Source organism: Astatotilapia calliptera, chromosome 5 (assembly GCF_964374335.1).
Source record: "Astatotilapia calliptera chromosome 5, fAstCal68.1, whole genome shotgun sequence".
Taxonomy (NCBI): domain Eukaryota; kingdom Metazoa; phylum Chordata; class Actinopteri; order Cichliformes; family Cichlidae; genus Astatotilapia; species Astatotilapia calliptera.
The window spans coordinates 27,620,312-27,639,304 of NC_137426.1; the positions used below are offsets into that span (position 1 = coordinate 27,620,312).

The 18,993-nt window shown below is 40.3% G+C and overlaps 2 protein-coding genes across 2 annotated transcripts; both read right to left on the reverse strand.

Annotated features, from left to right (window-relative positions):
- Positions 1-3,766: 3,766 nt before the first annotated feature.
- drd5a (dopamine receptor D5a) lies at positions 3,767-6,559 on the reverse strand. The gene has a single exon (XM_026168597.2). It carries the CDS (start codon positions 6,203-6,205, stop codon positions 4,823-4,825), a length of 1,383 nt encoding a protein of 460 aa, XP_026024382.2. The 5' UTR covers positions 6,206-6,559; the 3' UTR covers positions 3,767-4,822.
- A 1,404-nt stretch (positions 6,560-7,963) lies between these two features.
- Positions 7,964-18,364, reverse strand: otop1 (otopetrin 1). Its single transcript, XM_026168596.2, has 6 exons — positions 16,688-18,364; positions 16,355-16,491; positions 15,939-15,997; positions 15,596-15,726; positions 10,124-11,031; positions 7,964-9,449 (listed from the first exon to the last, which is right to left on the reverse strand). Exons 1-6 carry the CDS (start codon positions 17,070-17,072, stop codon positions 9,279-9,281), a joined length of 1,791 nt encoding a protein of 596 aa, XP_026024381.1. The 5' UTR covers positions 17,073-18,364; the 3' UTR covers positions 7,964-9,278.
- Between the last annotated feature and the right edge of the window lie 629 nt (positions 18,365-18,993).

The window sequence follows — 18,993 nt, forward strand, 5'->3', positions numbered from 1 at the left end:
ATGGTAGCAGACCTAAACAAGCATCGCACAGCATAGCCTTTCTTCTTTAAATTAAAAAAAAATAAAAAATCATGATATTAATTCCTGCCAAATGTTACCTGTGCTCACCTCCTGGCTGTCACTTGTCATGTCCAATTTCCTTTGGCGGGTTCCTGTGATCACGCAGCTACCCTGAAGTCTCGGTGGAGAAATTCCAGTAAAAAGCATCAACATTGCATCATGCATTTTCTTTTTGAATCTTTTTTTGAAGAAGTTTGATGTTCACATCAGCTGCTAGATAAACACTGTTTACCGCCGCTGCAAATTTTCTGCCATTTATTTTTATTGTTGTTGCACTCTTTGCTGATGTTTTCCTTGTAAAACATGCTTGTAGCTGTTTAATATTTTCAAAGGGAACACTTTTTTCTTCACGTAAACAGTGTTTGAAGCAGTGACACAGTCAGCCATGTTTTTCAGTTTTAAAAAAAAAGTCAACAAAGCTGTGTAGCTTGATACTTAATTTTCGACGTTTTTGGAACTTGTCCATGATTTTGAAACTACCATCTGTAGGTAGTGATGGGTTATCCCATAATACAGGCCAGGTTTGAGTTAGGGTAATTAAAGGGCCCTTTTACCCTGCTTGCAGCTCACACCATTCAAAAAAGGAAAAGAAACAACTGCCTCTTCTGCTTTTTCTAAGATGACTGAAATCTTCTGAAGAATAAGGAAAAAGACATGCTGAGAACCCAGTGAGGGAGTGAAATGAAAAAAAAAGTAGTGTCTACTTTCTAGCAAGGTAAAAAAGACAGATTCGAACAAATCTCTTGTAGCGGTGGTTTTGAATGTTCTGAATGCGTGTGCTTCATGTGGCTGGCTGCATGTGCGTGTGTGCGTGCGTGCAGAGTGATTTTGATGAATGTGTCCTGACGGATGGTGTAACCCCCCTAAAGCCTGCCTCTACTTCCTCTCCAGCTCTCCTGTCATGCCTGCATATCGAGGTCAAACCACCTTTCAAATCTGTTCCACACTGCAATGGCACAGCACAGAGAATGAATAAACAGCTCGTAACCTGGAATTCTTCTACTTCCCTGTTTTTCACTCATTTAATGAATGAATGCTTAAAAAAAGCCTTAATTTTTTTTTTTTTAAAAAGACATCAATTTTGTGTCATTACTCCTGTGTCAGTTCAAGTAAATGTCATGACCCAGGAAATCTGACATCAAAACCTCCTACTTTAATTATACCCCTGATGCAATTAATGAAAAATGAAGGGTCAAAGTGCATCACTCCTTAAGCCCTGAATATGATGGTACCAGTCACTGCTAAATCATCAGTCAAAGCCTGATGTGTTCTTGCTGAGGTATCACCTACTTTCCAATTCTGTCAGAAGCAGCCTGTTTTATCAGTCCCCTCCTGCCATCACCCACCTTTCATCCAAATGAGAGAAACACTGACCAGCAATGGGAAGGAGGTGGTAGGTTAGTATAACATTGAAGAGTAGCCTCTGGGCTCCAGTTATAACAGGCTTTCTTCTCAGTGTCATTTAATTGTATTCCCCTGGCATCTGTGTGAAATTTTCTCTTATGAGGGAACATAACTTAATTTCTAACAAAAAAAGAAAAGAAAAATGTGTCAAGGGAGATACTTTGCAGAAGAACAGCTGTGTCATTTAGAGCGCATTTGGATTGGACGTAGATTATTTTTTCCTCCATCACTTGAGTTATAACTTTAGGTTTGAGACATGCAATGAGGCTTTAAACTCCTGTTTTTTTTAGTGCTGTTGAATTATAAATTTTCAGCTATGTCTTGATAGTCTGTGTGGCCAACAAAAGTGTATATCTTTCCATTTTGTGCTATCATGTCTTACTTTATTGTAATTGTTAGCAGTTAATTCTACACTAAAAATGTTAATTCACTTATCAAATAAAAAAAAGAACTGCAGAGGAAATAAAATGTGACTGTTTAGACATCAAAACATCTATTTTTGAGTGGTTTAATTAATATTTGATTTATTATATAGCAAAATAAGTAATAGTATTTGAGCAAGTAAAGTAAATATAGTACTCATTATTCCACTATTTTCTTATATTTTACATGGGAAGCCTGTTATAAACTCGTGATACAGTGGATTGATTTAGATTAAGTAATTAAAATACAACTACAGCTTTTAAATTATTTTGAAGGCATGACTGACTCAAGTTAAATGCTTTTGCATATTTTTACAGCATTTTCTCTTATTTAGTTTTGGACTCCTCTAACGTCACCAGACTCAGACTATAAAGCTTGTGCTTTAAGCAGGTTGAAAGTCTTTTTTTTAAACTCAGTTTTCTTCCTTTTCAAAATCTGCTTGTATTACCCACAATTTTACCGGCTTCAGTTTTCTCAGAAATTTGAATGTCTGACGCCAATAATGGCAAATAACCTCAAGCATACATGGGTAGCCCCGCATGTTCTTCTGTTTGCTTGTTTTTTTTAACTTGGTGTCTTAAAGTGACACCTCAAACAAAACTCACAGATGTCATGCAGAATCTGTTTGCGTCTCCCTGCCAAGAGACAAAAACGTTCTTTTTTTAATAGGTGGGTTACAGGAAGCTGCTTACCAATGTAGAGTTCCCATTTAAGTACACTGTCTAAATAATTCTTCCACCACTGGCAGCATAAATCAGGTAATGAATTACAGTGAACAGAACATCTTGGGTTAATATTAAAAATCTGAGTTCATACAAAGTAAAAAGAAAGTTTTCAAAAAATGCAAATGAAGTTATTTGGAAATTAATTATCTTGTGTTTTCTGTTGTACATTAACATGTTGCGGTAAATAGCTTCCTTGTGGTATTGCAGATTTAATATAGAAGACTGAGGAATCTGAATTATTGCCACAGACTTTCTTTTGTTGATGATTTATACAGCTATGATATGCATTATGTACTCTCTGGCAGTCATTCCATTGTTAATCCCTCCCTATTCGCATATTCCTTTGGCCAATACTTGTCACTCATCATGAAGCCTAGTAAAGCATTGAACCCGAGGTTGATGTATCCAGAATCCAAAAGTCAATTTTAGACAAATGATTGAGTTGGAGTGCATCAGTCTAGATAACTGTGGCAAAAAGGAGCATTTTCTGTTTACTTGTGCCAAATGCAGGGATCAAACCATGAAGGGATTTTCACATAGTGGGTTTTGTCTTTTGTTGGAAAAAAAGGCTAAACTAACAGATGTTTCTGGCAATTCAAACTTTTGCTTCAGATATCATGTTATTTACGATGTCTAAACATTGATTGATTTCTACATTAAATAAAAATATTGCTTTACTGAAAAATAAATTGTAAGTACAAAAACGAGCTGCTTCGCTTCCATGTTCTGCTCTTTGTATTGCCTTACCTACACAACTGTGACTTCAAACCTTTCTTCGTGTGTAATAGAAAATACACCAGCTGGCCAAACCTGTGGAAGACAGGTCAAATCAAGTCTTGGTGGGGCAGCAGCTTGTATACCATGCAACCAAGTAACCACAACGTTCTTCATTTTGAGTGCACTTCTGGTGCATGTCATGTCCCCTCACTAGCTGTTTCTCTGCCAACACTTCCTGTCAATCTCAGCTGTTAAGATGTTCAAAGAATGCAAAATACCAAAAGAAGAAACATGTCAAAAGAACGGGTCAGATGTGGATGTGCATAAGAATGAACTCACTTCCTGTTATGCTTAAAATAAAATTCTCCAAGCTGCACAGAAACCACCTGAAATCCCGTTAGCATGATTATTGGGTTCGCGAAGATACCAGCTCACTCTGATGCATGACAGCATTTTATTAGACAAATGATGACACACTTCACTGTTTAAAGGACAGTAGTATACATTCAGATCAGGTCATCTGTACAGTACAAAGATAAGAGAGAAATGTGGGAGAGGTGATGCATGACATCCAGTTGTGTTGGGCCAATGGCCACACATGTATTTAGGCTTCTATAGTAACATTTCCTCTAGCTGACATGACACTGCACCCTTGTTGTGTCTATCAATGCTCTCCTTGAAGTCTTTGGTCAATCTTTCTCCTTTTAGTTATTTCAGTCAGAGTTGAATCGGGCTCATAAAGCAGAAGCATTACAGTAGTTTTGGCCTCAATGAGAAATAAATGATCACAAAAAGTAGTAATGCACACAGATTCCCCTTTTTTGTATTTATAGCATTAGATTATGTGATTTTTATCATCCAGGCATGTTGGAAGAGTCACTGGGGTGGTGCAGTGGCAAAACGCTTTAATACTGCATTTTGGCATTGTGTAACTTGAATTCTACAGGACACATTCCTTTTATGTCTCAAAGCTGTTATTTGAATAAGCTATAAGGCTCTGAAATAACTGCATTTGACTGTCTTGGTTTCACTGTCTGTAAGGCTTTCCCCCAGTTTTCATACTCAGTGGAAAGGCGAACACTGGATACACATGAAGTTATTAAGCAGCAAAGAGTCTTGTTTTTACAAACACTTTCCCTCAGTCATGATGGACATTAGACGATGATGCCATTAAAGCCTCTGAGTAAACAACAGCTTTAGCAACACTGAACCTTGAACAAAGGAACACAGACTTCACTTGTCATTTAAATAAACACCTACACATCAAATTTGTTTCAGACAACAAGACAACATCACATTTCATGTCAGGTTGGCCTTGTGGCTGCAGAGACATGCCCCTGCTTAAGTGTACTTTAGAGGGTTCCAAGACAGCCCTGAACCCAGAAGCAAGGGCTGCTGCACAGAAACCTCCTGTGAAGAGGCAAAGAGCTGAGTGAACAATGAAATTATTATCAATACATCCAGTTACGCACGGGGAGAGACAAGGTGTGGAGTCAGTGTAATCCATTGGGTGTGAATGGTGACACCCTGTCAAGGCTGATGTCTGCCTCGCAGTCCTCCAGGTCACAAACCGAGTCGGTGGCGTTTTCGTGGTTGTGAGAAAATTGTGAAATCCTGTCGAAAGTCTCCTCATGCTCGATACATTCAACGACATTGGGGATCATATTCACATAAGCGTTCGCGATTTCTTTGTGGATGAGGGTATCTTGGTTATACGACACCAGCTCGTTGCTGATGTTAACAGTTTCCACTGGCGTGTTGGAGCAGAAATAGCGGCAGCCCAAGAGGCTGGCGAAGGCCTTCCTGAACTCAGCGTTGAAGGCGTATATGATGGGATTCAGGGAGGAGTTGGTCCAGCCGAACCACACGAAGACGTCAAAGGTCGTCTCGCTTACGCACGGAAGACCCGCATCCCGGTCTGCCGCCGGCCTGTCGCAGAACGGGACCATGCAGTTTAAAACGAAGAAAGGTAGCCAGCAACACACAAAGACACCCATGATCACCGACAGAGTTTTGAACACTTTGGTTTCACGTTTAATCGACGTTTTCAGTGTGTTGTGGTGTTGGCACTCTATTCTGTTGGTCCTGCAACTTTGCGCATGTTCTGCCGCTCTCTCCAGAGAGGCTATTCTTCTAATTTGTATTTGCGCAATCCGATATATCCTGGTATATGTTACAATCATAATTGCCACTGGGATATAAAAACTTATCAAGGAGGAGGATATCGCATACTCTCTGCTCAGACTGGAGTCGCAGTTTTCCTCTACCTGCCTACTTATGGAAGAGTTGTGCGCCCCAACCATGTCGTCACCGCTGGCTTTGTGCCAATTTAGCTGGACCGGTATGAATGAAATGAGCACAGACAACGTCCAAGTGATGCTAATCATAACAAAGGCAACTCGCTGGGTCATTTTCCTCTCGTAGCGGAAGGGACTGGAGATGGCCCAGTATCTATCCACGCTGATAATGCAGAGGTTAAGGATGGAAGCGGTGGAGCACATAATATCAAAAGCAACCCACACATTACAGAAAGTGCCAAACGGCCAATAGCCAGCTACTTCTGCCACAGCTTTCCAGGGCATAACCAGGACGGCTACGAATAAATCCGACAGCGCTAGGGACACGATGAAAATGTTGGTGACTTTGGTCCGTAGGTGCCGAAAGCGCAGCACCGCGGAACACACCAAGATGTTCCCCAGCAGGGTCCATAGGATAAGCAGAGAAAGCAGACAGCCCGTCACTGTGCGTGCCACCATATCCCTTCTCCCGTCGCTTTTTGCCTCAGTTTCAGTACTGTTCCACATAATCTCTCCGAGGGGTGCCCGCGCAGAGTCAATACCCTGCACTGACGAGAGATACTTTGCTGGATTCTCCATTTGCTTCTTCAAGTAAAACTGAAGTCCATTGCTCCGTGCGCGGGGACGGGCTCAGTTATCGGCCAGCCATCGTTTTGTCCCCAATGATCAGCCTGGCTGCCAGCCTTATGTGGAGTGCGAAACAGAGGGAACGAGACAATTGCGCGTGTTAAAAGTGAGCCAGGCGACGTGTCAGGTGCGCTGAGGGGCTGAAACGCAGCACGTAGTGGCGGGCGCATGTTGCAGCCTTTACGGTCGGATCGTCTGACCTGGCTTCCACTTTGAAGCTTTCTGCACAAGATATCCTGAGCGTAGCGTGGGTAAGGAGGGAGTCCCAACACACTAACTTAGCCAGGGCTGTGCGCATACACTGACACTGCTGTGCGTAACACATGCATGTTACGCACAGCCGTCCACTGCGTCGGGACTGGGTAGAGAGCATTCGGTATTTTCAGGGATTTTTTTCTTGTGTGTGTGTGTGTGTGTGTGTGTGTGTGTGTGTGTGTGTGTGTGTGTGTGTGTGTGTGTGTGTGTGTGTGTGTGTGTGTGTGTGTGTACTCCAAAGAGAGCAATTACAAACTTCCAATCAGCTGCGGGTTTTCATCCAGTTATGGATAGTGTTATAGCCTGGTTTATATTTAAGCCCTATTATTACGACAGACTTCAGAGAGACAACACTGTGCATTTCTGTCCAAGTCCAGAGAGAGCATTTACAATCTATATTATACACACAAAACTACAACATACGCCCATGAAGTGACAGTGAAAGAACGGAGCCTTACTCGTAGTCTAACAGTGCAGAACTGTCCGTGGTGCTGAAAGCTGAGAACCCCATCTATCTATCTATCTATGTAAAATTTTCAGTGAATAATGAAAATAATAAAACCCATCTAACACATCTTTAGGTAATATGACAGGCTACTTAGATACTTTCATTGCGTTTGCCTTATTAATTAAAAAAAAGGTAATTTTCAACTATGGAAGTTTTATCTTTTCTTTTTTTTCGGTATTCTTTTGTCTCCCGACGGCAGCGACTGAAGGTCATAACCCACCCATTTAGCCGAGTTGTCCGAACAGGTGAGTCACATTCACACTCCTAGGGAGCATGTTAGGCCGGGAGCTGCTCTGCGTCGTCGTGTGCCTGTGCAGCAGACTCGCCGTTTCCGGCTTTGAAACGTCACGGGTATTTTTAGACGCCTCCGCCTGCCTGTCAAATCGTTCTGACACAACGTTAAAATCATCCCCCGACGCTCAATGCCATATTCTCTGAAGTAGCATAAACATAAGCTCGTGATGCCATGTCAGGAGACAACCTGTGTCCGACACTGCATTTCCTTTTTACGCAGACAGCACACGTTAGTTATCTATAGACGGGTTGGTGTGGAGGTCGCTGCAAAAGATGACTGATATTTTGCAAAGTGTATATTGCGGATTACTATTTCCAATTTAACACCAAACTATAGGACTTCTATTTTGAAGTCACAAATAGAAGCACAATTGTGCAGTTCTTCGTTGCTGTTGGTATGCTTTGCAACTTTGTATGTCTTCAAATCTAAATCTATCCTATCTTTATCACTTATTTTTTAAGAAATCGTAAAACAGTCATTTAAATGAAGACCATCAGGCAGTATCATTTGGATAGTCCAAAGCAGTCTCAACAAAAGACATAAATACGTTGCGCCATCCTGTGGTGCGTAGGCACACTGCATCTGTTACCCTTCCAGACTTTTATTGAAGAGTGAACAGAGTGTGTAGCAGGTTAAGCAACACGACATGACATAAAGATAGTTCTTGTTTATTTCAACAGGAAAAAGATATGAAATTACAACTAACTTTAGACATCATTTCTCAATAGCACCATTTAACTGAAATTTCACAAAATCATAGCGCACCCTTTAAATGATTTTGGTCAGTATAACAGTATTTACTAAGATGGCAGAAAAATCTGCAAAACAAAACATTTTGCACAACTTGGCACATATTGAGAGCACATACAGTATATGGCACCAGGCTGAGAACCTGCTGAATGTCTAAGATTATTTGGTGATCTGATACAAACTAGTACAGTACTATTATATATCTGTGGTTTTAATAGAGGAGAAGCAAGTGTTGTCATTTATATCAGTGTGATGGTTTTCATTTCTGGTTCTTCAGATGTAAACATCAGTCCGCAGTGCCATGCAGCAGTTGTCACTGCAACAGTTTGTTTTGCAAAAATCCCATCCTTATGCACAATCGTGTTAATGCACATTAGTTCAGTGTTATCAAGGTCCAGAAGAGAAGCCTTTTTTAACACAACTTCTTGATTAGTTCAACAGAGCAGCAAATGAGAACGCAGTAAGACACTGAGGAACCTTAAATGGCTGAGAAAGGGAATTAAGTGCTACATCTGAGAACTAATATCCAACTCAAAAGATGATTTAATTTGTTTGTGCTTAGATTGGCACTTACAACTTAAGTGTTCACTAACCTAACTACTTAGGCAAGCAAATGAGAACCTTATCCATGTAAAGTATGAACATTTTAAATGCAGATAAAGTAAGGATCAGGTGGCACACCGCTGAGCTTGTAGCTGTTAAATACAGTACTATTGGATATTGAAAATAATGAGTGTTTATGTAGTTCCTCTGCAGTCTTTTTGTATATGGTAATCATGTTGGTAGGGTGTTATTTTATAATAGTAATTATGTTTTCAGTCACTAATATGAAATAATATAGAAAGTGTATGTCAGCTAAAGCATATATTGTACATGATCCACCTGTTAGAAACCCCACTGTAATGTTACTACAATATAAAAAGTACAAAGAACCCTTTCTAAATTCATAAAACCAAATATTTTTTTCATCACTAGCTTTAACAACCCTTGCATTACACAAGCTAATTCTTTAAGGAACCAGGTCTAATAGGTTTGTCCTCCTCTGCAATCCCCACAGTGAGGGATCAACGTTTGTCTCCACAGATTACTTTCAAGTCTGTTGGACTGTGATCCAGACTGCCTCCTGAATGGTTGACCTGCGCTGTGACACACTCTCGAGAGCCAGTGGTGACAAGTGTTCGTGTGCATGTTGCCATTGTCAGTCATCTGCTATTTTGTCAGACTCTGGAGAACACCTCGAAGAGGGAGGCAACTGCATGCATGCGGTAGAAAAGGTTCAAAGGGATGGCAAAATTGAGAACTGTGCTCCATATGCTGAAGCCATATGTCTCCTCTTCCAGTCCGTTGTCATACTGTGGCCTGCAGCCAAAGGCAGAAAGAATCCACAGCTGAAATGGAAAAAAGAGAGAGCTCTAATTAGATACACCTGAATTCATATACTTTTAGCTACTTAGGGGCAGAACAACAAGGTAGAAACACAACAGTGTCATTTTATAAGGCTTAAAGTTGCCTGTTTATATTATTATATTTGAAATTCAATTAGCCAAAAATGCTGTAATTAGTCTCTATTACCTCTATTTTTACTTTTGCTACCATCACTCCTGAGGAAAATATCTCAGTGCTCCACTACCTTCACCACAAGCTAGTAACGTCCTCACTTTAGTTATAATCTCAGTTATAGCTAATGATTGTTACACGTCACATAACACTTAATGGAGAGTTTTGTATCTGTTGTTGATGAGAGTAGTGAAACTAAACCAAAACAATACAAATGTGGCTTAAGCATATTAAAATGAGGGTGATTGGCATGGAATCCCTCTTTGTGTTTACCACTATGGCAATAGTGAATAGCAAATATATTAATTACAGAAGCTTAAAATGAACAAATAATAACTTTTGACTTTTGGGAGTCATCCTAGCAAAAAGAAATGAACTTCGCATTTTGTTGGGTAAAATACACTTAATCAAATGAAGTTTCAAATGGTCAGTAGATTTTACATCAGCTCGATCAATTCCACCTATTAAAAAACTAATCATCACAGACCAGTTAACCAGTGCTTACCGAAATGTTACACATAATAAGGAAAACAGCAATATTCTTCAGGATCTGCCTCTTTATATTTGGGCGTTCCACTGTTTCGTTTCCCACAGGCGCTGGCACATCTGAATGTTTCCGTGGGCATCCATAAACCTGCTCACTCTCCTCCTGCTCGCTCTCAGTAGAGACACAGCTCCTGTCTGGAGATTCAAAAGTTCGGTTGATGATGCCATTGTACGGCGGAGCGAGAGAGGAAGTGACAGAGAAGACTTCTGGAGCAGCTGGTAACTCTGGGTCCTGCCTCTCTCTATCCTCTTGCTGGCGATACAAAGACTCTATGATGAAGAGATTCTGGACATATTTCTCCAACACAATAAACAGAGAGTAGACCAAATTTGTCCAGCGGTAAGGAGGGTTGCTTCCGGTGCTTAGCACAGACACTATGCTGCACCATGACATGAACCAGGAGCCAATGGAGGATCCAAACAGCACCTCCGTGTCCAGCTGTCTTGACGGGTTCTTGGAGGTGTCCAGCGGCATGTGGTTCACTCGGTATATAAGCAGACCCGAAGCACCGGCGCAGCACATGACCGTCAGCATGACGATGGCATAAATGTAGAACATGGAAACGGCTGACCTTCGCATCTGGATTGACTTCTCTACATGAGTAACGTAGACCACCAGTATTCCGATACTGCTGGCCAGGGCAAGTAGACCCACAAGAGGACCTAAGATCAAGCCCCGGTTTTTGGCAACCTGCCTTTTATGGTTTGAAGTGAGGTCAATGGTGCGTCCAATATTTCTCCACATCACGAAAAGCAAGACAGAAACAAAAATGTGGTATTCAATATTGAAGGGGTAGAGATAGTAGAGGCTGGTGGCGAACATGGAGCATGTGCTGGTGGTGCAGTTACATTGTGGTTCTGAGTACTCTGTAAAACAGTTAAAAATGTGGGCAAACACATGAGTTACAGGGAAATAGAACAATAAAAAGAAGCTGACTATGCCAGTGCTGTCTTACATTAGTACAGCCTGTCTGTTTTTTAAGATAACAAAATGAAAGACATGTTAAGCAATGATACTGTTCTGAAAGCTAAATGTTAGAAATAATTTAAATGTAAAATAGAATGAATAGTAAATCTTTTACAGGTTGACAATAACAACAAAATGGATTATATTATCATTAAAAACATAAAGATACACAATAATCATTCAGATTCCACACTACAAGTATACACACATATGCCATAACAGAATGTCTATCTCAAGGTTTAATATTGTCTGACTCAACATCAAACATGGCATGTGCAGGTCAGATAGCAATGTACAACCCCAATATAAAAAATGCTGGAATACTGTGTAAAGTGTGAGTTAAAATTAAATATTTAAAATAATATATTTATCACACATTTATTATTTCATGAAAAAAATATTTGCTCATTTTGAATTTGATGGCAACAGCATGTCTCAAAATAGTTGGAATAGGGGCAACAAAAGTGTGGAAAAGTAAGTAGTACTGAAAAGAGACAGGTCAACGAACATTTTGCAACTAATTAGGTTAATTGGTAACTGGTCAGTAACGTGATTGGGTAGAAAAAGGACATCTTAGAGATGCAGAGTTTCTTTCTGTAAACTGTATCTAGAAATTGTGGAACAAATTTAGAATAATGTTCCTAATAATAATGAAGGCAAAGGAGCTTGCAAAGAAAAGCGTCTGGACTTCTTTAAGTTGCTTCTTTAACTTTCAAGCAACTTAAAGAAGTCCAGACGCTTTTCTTTGCAAGCTCCTTTGACTACAATGACCTGGATGACTGAGAACCTTCACAGACAATAATAATGAAGATTTTGAATATCTCATTATCTACAGTACATAATATCATTAAAAGATTCAGAGAATATTGATAAATCTCTACGTGCATAAGACAAGGCTCAATTTTGGATTCGTCTGATTTTGGGATGCTTCCAAAAGGTCACATCCTTTAGTATTATTAAATAAATATTATTAAATCCTTTTTATGAGGCATTTTTTGAAAACATGGATGCTGCTTTCTCCAGGTTAAAGAAGAGGGAGACAATCCAGCCTGTTATCAGCGCTCAGTTTAAAAGCCTTCATCTGTGACAGTATGGGGATGTAATGTAATTGGCAGCTTGCACATTTGTAAAGTGCTGAAAGATGTATATAGGATTTAGAGCTACATATGCTCCAATCCAATCAATATCTTTTTTCAGGGAAAGCCTTGCATATTTCAGCAAGACAGCTAAACCACATACTGGATCTATTACAGCAGCATGGTTGCACAGTAGAAGAATCTGGGTGCTGAGAATTTCACCAGTTGAAAGCATTTGCCACATCGTGAATGAAAAAATATGATGATGATTCAGGACTCTTGGGCAGCTAGAATGCTATATAAGATGAGAATGGAACAACATTCCTCTCTCAAAACTCCAGCAGCTGTCTCCTCTGTTCCCAGATGTTTATGGACTGTTGTTAAAAGCGAAGAGGATACTACGCAGTGGTAAACAAGATTCTGTCCTAACTTTTTTTAGTCATTTAGCTGCCCTAAAAATTCAAAATGTGATAATATTTATATTAACATGATATGTCTCAGTTTAAACATTTGATTTGTTTTCTGTGCTCAGTTTAAATGAAATGTGGGTTGATAAAATTTGCATATCATTGCATTCTGTTTTTATTTACATTTTACACAGTGTCCCAACTTTTTAAAACTTTAAATCAGGCTCACATGAAATAACAGAGTACTCTGTTTAGGCTTATTCCTCTCTTTCGATTTTTAACCATAAAAATATGTTTTTTTTGGGTTTTGAGACAAATTTTAAGCTATTGAATTTTTACTAATCTTCTCTAATGAATGTGTTGATATCCTTGTGCTGCCCTAAGTTATACTGTACTATGACAGGACATCCCAACTTTTTGGTTTGTTGCAAACCCCTTTTGAGTGCATGTGGTTTGTGGAAGCTGTAGCATATTCACATTTAGAATAGAATAGAATAGAGTTCAACTTTATTGTCATTGCACATGCACAGGTACAGGGCAACGAAATGCAGTTTGCATCCATCCAGAAGTGCTTTAGTGATATAGATATATTACAATATATATTAGCAATAATATAGATATGTAAGTATATTACAGAAATGGGTCTATTTATATCTCTCGGCTGGCCTGGGAAAGCCTTGGTATTCCCCCGGATAAGCTGGAGGAGGTGGCTGGGGAGAGGGAGGTCTGGGCCTCTTTGCTTAGGCTGCTGCCCCCGCGACCCGGCCCCGGACAAAGCGGATGGGGATGGATGGATGGATGGATGGATGGATGGATGGATGGAAGGATCTATTATGGTATGTTATAATGTACACGGTATGAAGTATGTTGTGAATATTCTATAACTATAAGTATGTACAGGCTGTAGTGAGTACAAGCTATGTACAGGCTATGAACAGGATATAAATATGAAAAACTATACAGAATATGAAATAAATAACTTTACAGAAATCTGAGATATATAGTTATACAGAAATGGGAACTATGCAAGTTGTAAACAGTTGTAGGGTTAAAAATTATCGTATGTACAGAATGATTATTTACACAGAGCTATACAGTAGTGCAGTTAAGATAAGTGAGATATGTGGATAATTTCTACAGAGGCTATATAAAGTACTAGTGGTTGTGAGTGGTGGTTCAGTCCATGTTATTATTGTGTGTTTGAGGGTACAGTTGTCCATTGTGTGTGTGTGTGTGTGTGTATGTTCAGTCCATGAGTTTGGGGTCTTTGATGATTTTCCCAGCCCTTTTCAGACACCGCTTCCTGTAGATGTCTTTTATGGCAGGAAGTGGTGCTCTGGCGATGCGCTGGGCAGTTTTCACGACCCTCTGCAACGCCTTCCGGTCCGAGGCAGAGCAGTTCCCGTACCAGACTGTTATACAGTTGGTCAGGATGCGCTCGATGGTGCAGCGATAGAAGTTCACCAGGATGTCTGAGGACAGGTGGTTCTTCCTCAGAGTCCTCAAGAAGAAGAGGCGCTGGTGAGCCTTCTTGACCAGCTTGGAGCAGTTGGTCATCCAGGTGAGATCCTCTGAGATGGATTGTATTGAATGCTGATCTGAAGTCTATAAACAGCATTCTGGCGTATGTGTTGTTGTTGTCCAGGTGTGAGAGGACAGAGTGCAGTGCAATGGAGACTGCATCCTCTGTGCTCCTGTTCTGGCGGTATGCGAATTGGTGGGGGTCCAGGGTGGGGGGGAGACAGGATTTGAAGTGTGCTAGGACCAGCTGCTCTAAGCACTTAGTGATGATGGGGGTGAGTGCTACTGGGCCGTAGTCACTGATTTATCCAAAATTGAGGAAATAATAATAATAATAATAATAATAATAATAATAATAATAATAATAATGATATGGAAGGAAAAAACCCAGAAGAATAAAAGTATTATTCTGTAGAGACTTGTAATTCTCTTTATTCAACAACATTTGTTTTATGATTACTTCTGACATCTTGTTGCTCAGTTTTACAAGACTACATGAATTTCAAAGCAAAAGATTTCTTTTAAAATTTTGTAGCCTCTCAACCAGTATACCACCCACTGTACTTACTGGTACACCCCCTTTTAATTTGGAATTTAAATATTTCTTCTTCTTAATATATATATTATTGCATTAATTGTTGGGATACCTTATCTCTTAATATGTTTTATGCCTTTTAAGCCCTTTAAACCTGTATTTGTGACACTGAGCTGTACAAAAAAAATAAATTGAACTAAATTAAAAAAGTGATTTTTATTTATTTATTTTATTTATTTAATGATGAAAATGCCAATATGTTTTTGTGTGTGATTGTTTGTTTGCGAGAGAAAGAGAGCAAGCAAGTTTCTGCTTTTGAGTATTTATTAATCATATTGTATTCGTTTGAAATTTCCTTCATTAGCTGAATGCACGTCTTGTACACTTCCTATGGTTACACTGTTGCCCTCTAGGTCTTAAGCCCCCTCCCAACTCACCTGCTCCTGGCCCCCATCGCCCCCCCCCCTTTCCCCCCGAGCCCACTACTATGGTCATGCACCCTTTAATTAAAAAGTGAACAACAGTCAGGGTGCAGCCAGCCTCACAGTCAGCCGGATATGAAGAGGAGTAGCAGAACCCCTCAACCCTAAGCTTAGATGTATCAGTTACTGTAATTGCAGTACCCTTGGGACTAAGCAGCCTGGGGACAAAGCCGTCTGAGGTCAAGTGGGGGGTTGCCAAAGGAGGTGGTGGTGGCTGAAGTGTGGGGAAAGGACTGGGGAGGGGGCAACAATATGTGTCTTCTGAAACCTAATAGAGAGACATTCGACACAAACAAGACCCGCTGAGCAGCCAGGCTTACCTCCCTTGCACTTCCAAGCCCTCCTCTCTTTCCCTTTTCTTTCATCCACTGAAGTGAGTTCTCAAGCGGACTATTGTACTTTTCTTCTAAAAACACGCCTGCAATCGACCCCCGGGTCCTTACCTGTAGTGAGGTTTATGAGGCCCAGGGCAGAAAGTCTCCTCTTATGGTTGTTCAGGAAGTGTTCAGCCTCTGACATCACACCACTGCACCACAGGAGGATGTTGGTAAAGACTGCATGGATTACACCAAATCTGAGGAGACAGCAGTTGAAAATAAGACACCCGATCACCTAACAGCAAGTATAAGTGACAGGATTTAGCGGTGTTGTTGAGCTTGTTTCATGCCATTGATTAAAATAGAACTATGAACACATAATTTTCTTATGATTTGCAGGTGCAAAAACAAACAAAAGAAAAAAAGGATATATTGACTAAAGGCCCAGGTTATCGCACATTTCACACACCTCTCAAATGTTTCAAAGCTCTTGATGACATCCTTGATGTGAAACCAGAGAAAATGCACCTAAATAAAACCCAAACACAAGTCTTAAAAAAGCTTGACAAAGTCATATCCAAAATGCAGTTTAGTGATTTTATCAAGCTTCAGAAATACACTTCATAATATACTAAGCACATACTTATTGTAAACTTAATTCTATTTATTTGCTTAAGTCATTGCATTTAAAGATTCCCACTGATATATGCAGTTACACTCAAGCGACATGGACAATGATCGGATTATACTGTCGCAGCAACGCTCTCTACTTGCCTTAACAACAAAGAGCACATTATTCTAAGATCTTGAAATAGTATGTGGGAAAAAAAGATACTGCTGAAAGAGTGTCACATTTTAAAAATTAAACCTAGGCTGTGCACATACCTGTGCCATAGTGTGAGTTGCGTGGATGACAGGATATACCACGAGCACCGCCGACACACAAGGTTGAAAACCAACATATTGCCCAATTCGGAAAGCATCCATAATCAGTGAAAGGAGTGCAAGAAGGGTCAAACCACCTAGAAAAAGAAAGTTATTGAGCGATATAATCAAAGAAAATAAAGTCTTTGTGACCACATATGTTAACATTCAAGTTCTCTTTAAGTTATGAAACAAACATATAGTGGTCACGCGCATAAATCCCTTTAATTTTCACACTAACGGAAAAAACTGTTGCATAAGTGCGCATTTGCCTGTTTAATCTCGCAAACTCGCCTCTTATCCAGCCTGAGGTGGCGTGTACATCTTTTTCTGGCGGCACGCTCTTTTGCCTGTCCCGTACCAAGATGTACCACATCATCCAGAGCAGCTGGAGGATCATGAGGCAGGTAGTGAAGGACCGCAGATCCTCTTCTTTAACGGAGGGGTTCTTGTTTGCGATGGCAAGCATCAACGCCGCCCCGATCAACAGCAGATTGGTCCCGTATTGCCCGCTCAGGAACTCCGCGTTCTTCTTCGGATAGTCTTCGGACAAACTGATTTTTAGTTTGCTGAAGATCTTCTTGTCCTGCTCGGAGCTGGACGACGACGAGGAGCTGTTGCTATACTTGTTCGGACACATAATATCCAGGCCGTTATGTTCCACCATGGTGAGAGGCATGTGCAAAAGGCGCAGTGCTGGGAGAAATTGAAAGTCAAAGCCGTGCAAAAGCCGTGCGCTATAAGTGCATTTGAGGGAGGCGAGACGTGTAACCTGTTGCCTCTAGGTGGGGATTCAGATGGATAGGTACCGTGCCAAACATGCATTCAATCTTCAAGATCCGGCTCAGTGGCCACGCATAGTTTGAATGGGCTTGATAGATGCCATTGTCATCTTGTAGCCCTGAAACAAATATCTGGTCGTGTACCAGGCTCGCTGAGTCACTGAAAAGTGAAGATTATGTTTCAGTCTTTCCGAGAACGCGGTCTTCTTGGAACTACCATACGTTTACAAAAAAAAAAAAAAATAGCTGAGTCTGCTGTGCCAACCATTCAGCAGGCTACCTAAAGAAATAAAAAAAAAAACTATGCGTGGGCTTGGCCACAATAACAGAAACAACTGAGCTGTGCCCAAACCCACCTCTTTAGAGCAGCTGCCAAACAGTCCGTCCAAGTCTGCTATCAGGTGTTAAGCGTACACGCCTGGATAAGATGAAAGAGAACATGACATTTCTCAAATCTGAGATTTTTACAGGCTGCAGGAGAGTGGCCTGTTGTGACAGTGACTTAAATCTAAGTGCTCCTAACACAAATCCACTTGGGACTGAGATGTGGTTAAAATATTTGCTTTCAAGTAGGTTTAAAAAGGAAGAAGAAGACGAATCAGATTTCAGTGGCCAAGTATACAATGGCTTTTTGTGAGTGGATGTCAGGGAGACCGTGTAGGCCATGGGCAGTAAGATCTCTTAAGGATATGACCGTGTAACCTATTAAATAACATCCGGGTGGACACACGCAAACAGCCCAGCAACAGAATAACTGCTCACACCGATCGCGGTGATTAATCTGATGCGATATTGTTTAACAAACAAATTCTTCTTAAATAAATATATAAAATGTAAAAAATAAAAACAAACAGCTGGTGTTTCTATGCAGACAGAACGGTGGGTTCGCAACGGCTCTCGTTAAGATTTAAGAGCCCGAGTTCATTCTAGTCAAGAAACATGGACTTCAAAATATTTTTCAAAACTAAATAAAACTGGATAAATTTGTGCATTTAGGCTCTTTCATAAATTTCACCAATAGTTGCTTTGATATAAGTCTAACATTTCTGAAAATTCACATTTCACCAGTTGCTGCCAGCAACATAACGAATCAACCTTTCCACGAAAGGTCTTTTAGTCTTATTTGCGAAACTGCAGCGCGCACCAGCTGACTACGGTGTGCGTCATATAGCCTAACTGTTCTGAAGCTGGCAATCAGTGAACTGAGGAAGACAAACTCCCTCTTTCGAGCCTTGTGTTTCTGATTAGCTGAGGTGTCCATTATCCTTTGGCGCAGGACTCGGGACACAATGGCATCACGAGTATTCAAAAGATGATCACGTCAGGGTCCATCTCATTTGCTGAGTGGACCAGTGATTTCTTGATTAGCGATAAAAACGCTCGACAAAAAAGAGAGTAAAATCTGTTCTTTATCTGGATACTTTAATTGGCTATTGAGCAGGTCTAAAGGTTTTGATTGAATTCCGAAATACTCATTTCAGCCCTTTGTTGATTGCTCGTCTGGATCCACAAAACAAAGCAAAGACCATTGAATTTCAGAGTAGCTTGAGGGAAATTCTATAGCAATAAGATTTACTGTAAAAGCCTCTTTTTAATATCTTTAAAATGTTTTTAAAAGCGTCATTTGAGATTATTGTGTGCTGCATTCTGGTATGGTGATTACTATTATTCTTTTTAACTCCACTACACTGAATTGATAGCTTTTAGGGGTCTCCTATTTTAAGAGAAGACACTAAAAGGGGCCATTCTGATCACTCTAGACACATAACTGTATTTTCCCTGTATACTTGCATAAATGATTAAAATCTTGACTCCTTA